At 38.3% G+C, this 12,056-nt stretch overlaps 1 protein-coding gene across 1 annotated transcript in view; it reads right to left on the bottom strand.

Moving 5' to 3' along the window:
- The window catches only part of SLC15A5 (solute carrier family 15 member 5), a 34,765-nt gene extending 23,589 nt beyond the window's left edge, over positions 1 to 11,176 (bottom strand). Inside the window, exons 1-3 of the mRNA XM_063323230.1 lie at positions 10,807 to 11,176; positions 8,768 to 8,990; positions 2,924 to 3,093 (exon numbers count right to left, since the gene is read on the bottom strand). Coding sequence (XP_063179300.1) covers positions 2,924 to 3,093; positions 8,768 to 8,990; positions 10,807 to 11,176 — 763 coding nt within the window. The remainder of the gene's footprint in view (positions 1 to 2,923; positions 3,094 to 8,767; positions 8,991 to 10,806) is intronic.
- Positions 11,177 to 12,056: the final 880 nt, after the last annotated feature.

Raw genomic sequence — 12,056 nt, 5'->3', positions numbered from 1 at the left:
CAGACAGTTGGTACAGTTCTTATTGTTCCGTAGAAGTGTATTATAAGCCGACTATTCTTACCACTCATTATAAGTGATTTTTAAGTTTAGGATCTAGACTATTTCAAGACCAAATCTGAAGATTAACAGAAAAATCTGCAGATTTCTGGAGCAACTTGACTAAGATGCTAACCAGAAAACAAGTGGGACTTGGGGCTCTTGTCAAAGAAGACTTATGTTCAGAAATAGAGAAAAAAAAAAAGGTAGTAAAAGAGTCAGTATGAGCTCAACTCATTGGCAGAGCTAGTAATTACATGTTTTAGGTCAGAGAAGTGATTATCTTTTGCTTCACCCTATGCTAGAGGCTGGACATTCACAAAGAAGGAATGAAAAGCAGTAATGTGGTGTTACTGCTCTACAAGGGTTTAAACCCAGTCAGTGCCAAAATCAGAAGATGCGCAGAGCGCCCCATGACAAGACCAGCAGACAGGTCAACAAAGCAACAACATGGCTGTGAGCTGGTTTATCTGACCTAGTCTCAAAGATGGTCATGGCCATGTCCTCTCCTTTCGAATGGAAGATGTTGGCCAGACACTTCTTTCTTACTCTTATGGAAAAAAAAAGAAAAAGCTTAAAATAGACAACAAATCCTGACATTTCCCTGCCTTTCCTAATGGATCAGCTGAGGCCCTTTTTAATTTAATTTCAGTCAACTACCTAGGAAGCATCATTTAGTAAGAGGCAAAACAGACAAATACATTATTTAGCTGTGTTTCTCAGCATGGAATTCCAGCAGATTATAAAGTCTAGTGAACTAGGAAGATAAAGCTGCTTGAAGTTGTAGTTCAAAAAGCAACTTGAATGATACATAGACCTAATCAATATCAAGAGGATTTTGCCAATGATGTAGTTAGAATAAGTACCTCACCTCTTCTTTAAAAGAAAAGGAGTAAACCCCACAGAACTCCACAGTGGTGAATTCTTCAGATTATAAATTTGATCAGCTAGTAAAAGACATGTTTAAAAGCACAAATATTTCTATCAGTGCACACTGTGTAGATCAACAGCATATACTCTATACTTGTATTTCTAACGTTTTCTTAAAAAACAAACAAACAAAAAAATCTATCCATATAGATATTAAATTGCAACTTTCAAGCAGTGATTTTCCTTCTTTATATTCAGCCCTTGGCTCTAATGTTCTGCTACTTTGACCTTGATCTAATCATGAATATCTATGATACTTAATTACAATAAAAAGACTACATTGCACCCTAGATGGTAGATACACATTTTTTCCTCATCTCTGGTCACCTGCCAGTCCTCAAAATTACAGCACTGGAACGAAATGCAAATGAAGTCCATGCTTGACAGCTAAACATAATTGAATGCATGATCCATATTTGAAGAGTTACCTTAAAATAAAAAAAGGCAGCACATATAAAAATCATTTAAGGTCACCTATGGATTTGAATTACAGTTCTGAAAAATTTCCAATTTCATCATCTCACTGGAAGTATACAAAGTATATTATCTTTTATTTTGACTGAGGAGATAAAAAACTCTGCAGCTATCAGTGTAGAGACTGGCATTCTCCAAAGGCTTGGAAAAATATATGATAAATTAAACAACACTCAGGGAAAAAACACTTGATACAAAATAGTGCTAGTTTTGTTGGTGGCCAAGACAGACATAATCTATAAATTTATGTTACTCCACTTAGTAGAATTAAACTAGTTAGATGATGAACTACATATTTAGTCCATGTGAAATAGTCCAGCTCGGGGTTGGATACTAATGAATCTTTTTACCATCTCAGGTTGTAAAACCTGTAGTGAGCCCCAGCGAGCCAGACAGCCACCATTCTCTCCATAAGAAGCTAGCTAATTTGATGCTGATGATTATCGTGATATTTTTGGGGTATTGTGGAGGGGACGCATTTCTTTCTTCGGCTCTGTTTGTTTTGAATAAACCTCTCTAGTGACATCCTCACCATGATATTCCCAGGCACTTGATTTAGGCATTCATTCCCTCACTGGTAATACATTTTTGCTTAGATTATATTTATAACGTGAAGACTGAAATAACAACTTGCTTTCAGTTTCTGGGTTCTATTGGAAAAACAATAGCAAGGTTTGGGCACTGACAGCCTTATTCAAATCACCTATACTCCACTTACATTATTGAGCTTGGTCAATGGAGAGGGGTAGTTGCCAAAGGATTATGAAGAGCTCAGGTACTAACTGGCGAGGCCACAGAAGTGGAAGAACTTCTTCTGTTATAAAATATCTCCACAGTCTGCACATGAACTATTTAGAGCTACCCAGTATTTCTAGTAATTTTCAAATGGGTAAAAACACTTGATGTTGTATAAGAAAGCACATTGAAATAACAATAAGCATCGACACTGCAAGACAAGGGCATTACAGAACAACTTTGCTACTAGTGCACATTCCTTTTTACCTGACTTACCAGACTGCATGGCTGCTCAGATATGAGTTCAGGTGAGGCAAAGGAGCACACTCAAGGGAGAAAACACGAGCATGCTTCGTGCCTTAGCATAGGTATAAACTTTGCTTCAACTGACCGAAACACATTGGGCATAGGTTGAACCAAACATGACAAAATAAATTCCACCAGCAGCATGCATATGATACCCCTTCTTGCACGGGCAAATGCTTTGACACATGTCTTGATATGACAGAAAATGTACATAAGTTTACCAGAGATTGCTTTCCACTTTTTCAGGCTATCCAGAATCTCCAGGTCTGTCTTTACAGAGGATGGATGTTGTCTCTTACACACAGACCTTGCAAAGCTAAGCCCAAGTATCTCCAACAAAACAGGGCAGTGTTTTGTGGAAGAACATGTTTAGATATGCAAGTTGATCTCTTCTGTAAAAATAATCTCTAAAGATATTTCCTAAGATATAGTTGACTCTTACCTGTTTTGGGTTTGTAAATCATTTCACCACGCACCATGCGAATTGTGATCATAGCCATAAGCACAGACACAAATGGGATAAGGAAACCAAGGTTCCTGGCCACAGATTGCTGGATATAAGAAATGCTGACAAAGACAACTGCTGAATTTAAGCTAATCAGCCAATAAAACCTAGAACACACAGAAAAGAGAGGGAAGAGTGGAGAGGCTGAATAACGTAAGGCTTTTACAGACGATTAAAACATTAAATTAAAGGCATGGTAAGTATAATAAGCACAGGCAGCATCAGTACCATGTACATGTTGACACAGCAATTAACATCAAATTTCACTTGGATGCCTTAGCTCCAAGAGGTGCAGGATTAAAGTAAGCGTACTAAGGCAGTATAGCTGAACAAATTATTAGTCTAGTACTGGAAATATTCTTCTGGATCAGACTAATTAAATACATCAACATTTACACATTTAATATCTGAAAACATAAGTTTTGCGTATGCAGTATCATCAAAATCACATTCGTTAAGCTTAAGAAAGAAATGTCTTAATGCCAGTATCCCTTGTTTAAGAAATATTAGAATTTGATTTATCAGAAAGGATGGCTTTTCCATTAGTTGCAAGGGTCAGCTTGAGTTTTTGTTGGCTTCTGGAAATATCTTGATAAGGAGGTTCTCCAACATAATTTGCTCCCAGACTGCCTTGGCAGTAGAAGTGCTTCCCAAGTAAGTGCTGAGCCCCTCCTATGCACAGAAGATATTCACATGAAAATCACATACTCTTGGAAGCAGATGGTGTATCACTAGTGATAGGCCTACTGCAGTTTGGAAACCCTGACAATAGCATATTAAATATGCTTTAAGGAATTATAAGGATAGCAAAAAGCAACCCAAAAAATAAAATGCATTTCCCTGATAAGATGCAAAATGATGACTCCTTATTTACTTTATCCTTGCAAATGAGTTTATATCTGGAGTACTGTGTCCAGTTCTGGGCTCCCCAGTTCAAGAAGGACAGGGAACTGCTGGAGAGAGTGCAGCAAAGGGCTACAAAGATGATTAGGGGACTAGAACATCTCCCTTATGAGGAAAGGCTAAAGGATTTGGGTCTTTTTAGTCCGGAAAAAAAGACGACTGAGGGAGGATCTTATCAACACTTAAAAATACCTAAAGGATGGGTGTCAGGAGGATGGGGCCAGCCTTTTTTCAGTGGTACCCAGCGACAGGACAAGGGGTAATGGGCACAAACTTGAACATAGGAAGTTCCATCTAAACTCGAGGAGGAACTTTGAGGGTGGCAGAGCACTGGAACAGGCTGCCCAGGGAGAGGTGGTGGAGTCTCTGTCTCTGGAGACATTCAAAACCCGCCTGGATGCGTTCCTGTGCAACCTGCTCCAGGTGACCCTGCTCTGGCAGGGGGTTGGACTAGATGATCCCCAGAGGTCCCTTCCAACCCCGACCATTCTGTGATTCTGTGCTCTGTTAAGAGTATATTGTCACCACACTTTTTTCATTGGATTCCAACTTACACAAACCATTACATCAGCAGCTCTAAAATCCAGCTTTTTTGATTAGTTAACTGTATAAGTATTCATGAAAGTAAAACATAAAAGTAACTGCTTATTCTGTTGCAAAGCCCTCTTCTCACAACGTGACTGACCAATTTTTACTCTACCATTCACGGTTACGCATGTTTCAGTTATAACCCCTCAAACTCATTTTAAATTGTGAGGTGCTCCCCTTATGCTGTTCTTCAGGCCACTTGTGTTGTCTTTTTGCTTTCAGCAGACCATTAATCAAGGTTTCCCTTAAAACACAACTCTCACATAAAATAGGGGTTTGAGGCTACAGAGCAGACTCGAATATTGTGCATCTGTGTAGAGAGATCAGATTTAGTGAGGACCTGCTTTGGTGAAGTCACAGTTTCCAAAAATACTAGCTGTTGGGATCAATATGATAGATCATTTGAAGAGTCAGAGTCAATCATTCAGCAATTTTTTCTTCAAATTTGAATCTGGCTTGCAGATGTAGCCTTTGAAATTTAAAGTTAAGAATTTTAAGTTTGACTGAAGTTTTAAGTTCCAAGCTGGCTTTAAAGACAACAACTGTATTTTAAACAAAGAAGAAGGATCAATAATGTAGTAGTACTACGTCACTATATCACAGGTTACATTTTGCAAGCAACTGCAAGAGGAGATTCCTTCCCCTTTACTGGAACCTTAGTGAGACAGTTTCACTCCAAGGTGACATATGCATTGATGCATAGGTACATAGCTTAATTCATATTGCTTGAACAAGCAAAGCTTGCTTTCTTGTCTTGTGTCACTTCTGCCTCATGTATGCTATTGCACTTGAGTAGTTACTTCTCCTAACTAGTCTAGGATTACATTCTCCACATTAAAAGAAAAATCTTAAGTGTAGTAGAAGACCAGTTACTCCTTAACAACCCAACTCCCAAGCTTTCCAGCTTGATCCCTCCTCAGCTGCAAATGAGTAGGTAGGGCAGGAGCAAGGTATCAGCCCGCCATTGCAGCTCCCTGTAACAATCACAGAAAAATGTTTTGAGCTGAAAATCCTAAGAGGGCAATTGCAAGTCTCTCTTGACACCTAGGAGACTTCCTTAACCCCGTTTCATTCATTTAAGATGACTACTAGGTGGCCTGCCATAATTGTCAAGACAAACCATAGCCATATTGCAAGTTACAGTAGGACATAGCTGAATTAATTACATACATAAAACTGAATTATCATGTCCAACTTTACAGGGAACAGTTCCTTTCTGGAGTTTCAGAACTCTGATGTTTCCTCACATTGAGAGCCAAATGCCAACTTGGGAGGTTCATTTTAAGAACACCATCCAGAAAGAAGTCTAAATGCTATTGTGACACACTTATAAAAACCTAATGATCTTATTATAACTTTTTACAGAAACGTATTCATTGTGATAACTTTAAAGTAGTAACATCCATGTAACTTCTTATTTAAAAGTATTGTTTAGGTTTATACAGTATTCAAAAAGCTTTTAGTGAACGTAAAAATTGAGATGAATCTGCTGAATGAAACAATCTGAGATCAAGTAAAATATATGAAAATATTATAAAATTGACCTTTTGTAACTTTTGGGTTAATTTTGAAGACTCAGTAGATTTCCTGTCACTTGAAATGTTATTTGCTTTTATTTTTTAAGCATGCCTAGCTCTTGCAATTTAAGTTTTCATAGAATTATGGAATCTGTTAGGTTGGAAGGGACCTTCAAATGTCATCTAGTCCAAACCCCCTGCAGTAAGCAGGGACATCTTCAACTAGATCAGGTTGCTCAGAGCCTCCTCAAGCCTGGCCTTGAATGTCTCCAGGGATGGGGCCTCACCGCCTCTCTGGGCAACCTGTGCCAGCGCCTCACCACCCTCATTGTAAAGAACTTCTTCCCGATGTCTAATCTAAACCTACCCTGCTCTAGTTTAAAACCATCGCCCCTCGTCCTATCGCTACATGCCCTTGCAAACAGCCCCTCCCCAGCTTTCTTACAGGCCCCCTTCAGGTACTGGAAGGCTGCTATAAGGTCTCCCCGGAGCCTTCTCTTCTCCAGGCTGAACAACCCCAACTCTCTCAGCCTGTCCTCATAGGAGAGGTGCTCCAGCCCTTTGATCAACTTCGTAGACCTCCTCTGGACCTGCTCCAACAGGTCCATGTCCTTCTTGTGCTGATTTATCCAAACTCAGACCAAGATAGTCCAGTCCCATGTTCTCTACTTTTTTTTTTTTTTTTAAACTGCACATCAGTAAAACAAGACAACATTAATAAATCTCATCCCTAGTCTGGATTGTACCTTTTGCTCTAGTTCTCTGCTTGCATAGACAGAATTTACTTCTCCTGCTGCAAAAATAGTACCAGTCCATAATCTTAACCTTAGAAAAGCAGAAGTCCTTAGGGAAATTTAGTCCAGCAGAATCCAAGTCCCTTCGCATTGGTATATTCTACATACTTAAATGGTCCGAGTCATAGTTCATACTAGGGATTAGAACCAGACCCTAGATGTGCAAAGCAATCTTCTTCAAGGATTGAAGGTAATTACAGGCTGTTTTAACCCAATCTTTAACCCAATAATTCTGATTGTTTAAATAGAACTTGACTAAGATCACAGACTCAAACTCACCAGGATTATGCAACCATCTCATTTTATATTATTTTAAAATTCAATCCTGTGACAAGCACCTACCAAGAGAAAACAGCCTACCAAGAAAAAGTGATTATTTTCTGAGAAGTTTTAACAAGATTAAGAATGCTTAGAATGAAACCCTCATTTTTCAAATCTTGAGATTGCAATCAAATAGCCCCTCTTTGGATGCCACTGCAAAAATTATTAAGTTTTTTTAATCGCACATGTGCCTTCCTTGATATTTCCAAAGTTCCAAGAACTGACCCATTTGGATTCCCCCAAGGAACTTTTTATTCGTATTATATCTCCTTTGTAATCAACACTGAGAAATGTCACTTTGATTAAACACAATTCTGAATGGCTAAGACCACAGTACAATAAATTCTCCAGAGCTATCTTTCAGAACAACTGATTGCTCTCTAGTCTTAATCCCCCAGAGTCTTATTTAATCAAAATGATGTTGCTAATTAAGGATTAAAACTCAGAATAGAGTAAAAAGGAAGGATTTTTTTTTTTTCTTCTCTCCTATGGGCAGGTCAAGGAGGCAGAAGCTGCTCTAAGGAACTAAACAGTCTCATCCACCTTTGGTAAAGCTACCTTATTCACTGAAGTTTGGATTTAATTCAAAACTCTTTGATATTAACATAATTGGAGGAAAAAAGAATAGCCAGGAAAGCCATCCCCAAAGGAAGAGAGATCTGATTTACTAAGATCATTGATTCTTCAGCATAGCATTGTTAATATGCAAATGTTCCCAGTTTTGATTTTAATAACTGTGCATGTATAGGGAAAGGAGAGAAAAGGGGGCAGTTTAGGGCTTATTTCACCCTGCCTTGAAGCAGGAATCTGGAGGTTCCCACAGCGACTTCTTTGATCCTCACTCCGCCGTTTAACCACAAAGTACAGGTGAATGTATATAGCACTCTGTGTAGTGTAACAGAAGTAGTAAATAAAGGCAAACATATAATCAAAATGACCTCTCTGACACACTGAGGGATACCATTAATATGAAAAAACATTGAATTTTAAGAACTATTTTGTAAGCAATTGTTCCTCAAAGTTTTCTTAAAAAAAAATTAAAATATTGAAACCAAAACACAAACGTCAAGTGGTTTACCTGATGCCAAAGCTTCACACCAACGGAGCCGAAACAATACAGCAGATCCATACCACTGAGCTTAGCAGTTAGAGACTACTAATAATCCCTAGTTCCAGCAAACCAGCAGACTCTACTGCTGTCTGTCATTGCTAAAAATTTACTCTGATGTAAATTCTAATATATCATTGAATTTTGTCACTGCTAGTTAGGGAGTAACAACAAAATATTCTAAAGGGATAGCCATGTTAAACATAGAAAGCTAAATGGAATATGTTGTTCTACCAGCAACTAGGTTGGCAAGTCTTTGAGCATTTGGGAAAGTCAGCTCATCCTAATTCTGACTGAAGATATCTATAGGAGGCCAAAATAGATGATCACCTACTGGTCCTAGCAAAAGGAAAAAGTTAGGAAAAGTTTAAACAGAATTCTTGGAATCTATTCCAGAATCTAAGTGTTTTGCAGTTTAAAAAAAAAAAAAAAACAAACAACAAACCACGAAACGCATCATCTGTAGAATTTGCCTTGTAAATTAGCAGTGGATTTCAAGGCTACACTCTATCACCCCCAACAGATAATTAGCTGACATTAAGTTACCAACCAGTTGAAAAAAGAAAGAAGTTCCTTCGGTCCACAGTCCTCAAGGTTGTATGCACTTAATGGACAGACTATAGCTCTTATGCCTCCTATTCCCAGACTAGCTGTAAGTAATGCAAAGTAGAATACTATTTTCTGCTCCCTTTTGGTTAGCGTATGAAGAATGTGTCTTCTGTCAATGTAAATATCTTCAAAGGGGAATGCCACAACAGGTAGTAGGGCCGTGCCTAGAATTGGAAAGAAAATTGTCATTTGAAGTGGATTAGAATCAGACTGATGAATAAGATTTTTATTTTTTTTAAGCACTTACTTAGGTTGAAAAGAAACATGAAAAATGAAAGATACAAGACAGTAGTGCAAAAAGGCAGAGTCTTAATTCTGTAGAAAGCCAGAATCTTTCTGGCTAATATTACACAGAGTAAAGCAAGACCACTAAGGGCCTCCAAGAAGGCAATTTTCCTCTGAAATCCTTGTAAGGATTCAGGTTCTTCAATCACCTGAAGAGCTCACTCTGGAAAAGTAGCTCCTCTCACTAGCCTTCCGCATTACCTATGCGTAGAGGGCAGTAGAGTAGCTCTCCTCTTGCCAGAGGCCACTACTTAAAATATGTAACTTCACCTGAAGAACCACCTATCGACCAAGAAAACCACCCATCGTGGAGCGTCACCTTTTTTTGCATCTTCTTTAAACCCCAGAATTTTTATGAGAACCATAACTTAATAAATACAGTCTCAAAACGTTTGTGTAAAAATTTCTTTTTTTCTCCTGCAGCTTTACGGAAAAGGCATGCTTTTCAGAAACTTCACCTACAGAAGCACTGCCATGAATTGCATTTACCACCTCTAGTCTGCAAAGCCAGTCTTTCAGATTTAATCAGCTACAGATTGTCCAAGTTGTAATTGGAGACTAAACTCAAAATATATTGATGTGTCAATGACAACATTAGCCATGACTAAGACTACGATGTCCATCAAACCCTAATAAGTCAGGAATGTTTAATTATCTAAAAAAAAAACAAACCCAAAAAAACCATTCTAGTTAAAACAATACCCAAATACATAAAACTCTGTTTGTGTCACCAGTCTTCTACTTTAAGATACACATTGAAAGGACAAGTGGCAGAAGGAGATTCCAAACCAGAAGCCCATGGGAGACACAGTGGAACATAATAGCAATCATTTTTACAGGCTGCTTGCACAATGGTTTTTGCAATCAGCTCAAGAACATTTCAGGAGTGACTCTGATTTTTTCCTTACTTTGTTGCATGTCTAAATAACAACACAGCTGGCTATTGCAGAAATCAGACTTGCTTATGCTCAACAACTAGTCCAAGTGAAAAGTATTTCTATCAGCTTGGTTTAAATTGACAGAATAATCACCAGCTGTGAGCTGAGCTAATTGCTACAGAACAGTCATACTTAGTTTGAACAGTGCTTTTACATAAAAGATCTTCAGAATAACAGGAGGGGGAGATTCAGAATGTGCAAACAGAAAACAGGCTCTCAATACAAGTGTTAGGATCCAGCATCTCTACTTAAAGCAAAGCTTATTTACACTGGTATGTGCTAAAATACATCTTTCACTCTTGTCCAAATACAACTGTCAAATAACTTTACATAAAATAAAATCTTACTACTAACAGCTAGAAAACAGTTTCCAAATTCTTTCTCAAACTTTCTCTCTCTGACTAAAGCCTCACAGTCACCCCAAACACCTTAGATGCTTGTTAAAGGGACCGATTTTAAGAGCTGAGCAAGTGTGTTCTGAATAGCTAAGCCACTTTAGAGGCGTCAAATTTGTGCACTAACTATCCACAAGATGCACAGGCAAGTGTTCCTTAGTCTTGTTCAAAGCACTTCCTCACAAAAGCACGTAGACAAAAATACTGCAGTGCATTTCATAGAGGAGAACCTAAGCAATCAGCTATTAGAGAAGGTGGCCGCAAAGTTGGAGAAAATTGTTAGGTTTCAAACACGATGCTTGATAATGCATTTCTGCAACAGAACTGCTAAAACATGAAATAGTCACCAGGGTGTCACCTACCTAGGAAGTGTAGAAACATGCAGATGCACACAAGCTTGATCCTCCCCACGAGGCATTCGGCGAGCCAGCCAACCAGTACTGGCGTCAACATGGAGGTGCCTACAAAGCACATATTGACAATAGCTGCCTGGTAGTTGCGATAGCCGAGTTTGACAGTGCAGAAGAGGATCATGTTGCAGACGATGCCAAAGAACGTGAATCTCTCGCACAGCTCCACCAGCAGCACACAAATAGCCTCTTGGAGCTTCTTCGCAGGGGGAGACACGTTTCCAGCATGGTTGCTTCTCCCAGGTATCGGTCTTTGATCCTTATCAGCAGTGTGGTTCAAAAGTCGCTTCTCTTCCATATCTCTTCTGTTTGCACCAGGCATGCTTGTCTTTTTTTGAGTACGACTGAGTAGAGCAGCTTAAGTTACAGGTATACTTCTGTTCTCCTCCACTGTAATTAGCAAACTGGTAAGACTCTCGCTTTGAATTCCACACTTCACTACTACAATTTCTTAGGGCACCTGTCACTTTTGTGACATTACATATAGGATCAAAGAGTATATAAAAAAAAAAAAATTAAAAAAAAAAATCAAAGAGCTACATCAACTTCAGAAGCTAATTTCAGCTTCTGACTTTAGCAACACTCAGGAACTCAACCTGTTTATTTAATTAGTCCATTTGGGGGTGAACAGGAGTTTTCCCCAGAATTACATTACCTATTAAATTATGTGAATCCAATACAGTATGTGTAACTCTATCTGTATGTCACAGATAAAAGGTTTAAATACACAGGAAAGCTAACATTTTCAGCAGAATTCAAGTAATAGATTGGGAAAATAATTTGGTTAAAATAATCTGATACTTTAATTAGGCAACAAGTAAAAAACTGCAAGCAGAGATAAAGAGAATTTTTTTAAGGTTAACAATATCTAATTGTTATTAGATTTCTTGTTATTTTTTGTTGAAATTCAGATAAAGTTAATTATAAAAATAAGTAACGCTACTAAATTTAAGTTAGAAAAGCAAATTTTAAAATAGAGTTGAATGTATTAGCAAAGGAAAAAAAAAAAAAAAAAGCAATCCAAGAGCAACCTAAACCAGACCTGTTTCTCTAGGCCAGATATTGAGCCATAGCTGTAATGCTTCATAAGGGGCAGGGGCACAGGTGATGTGCTCTCTCATATCAACCAAAACCAAAGCTCAAAAAGAAATTCGGAAGAGCCAAACTTAAAGTGCTTTATAAAGCTCCTGCTGCCTTATCCA

The sequence above is a fragment of the Chroicocephalus ridibundus genome, chromosome 1 (assembly GCF_963924245.1).
Source record: "Chroicocephalus ridibundus chromosome 1, bChrRid1.1, whole genome shotgun sequence".
NCBI lineage: Eukaryota > Metazoa > Chordata > Aves > Charadriiformes > Laridae > Chroicocephalus > Chroicocephalus ridibundus.
This window is presented reverse-complemented; position numbering and strand designations above follow the sequence as displayed.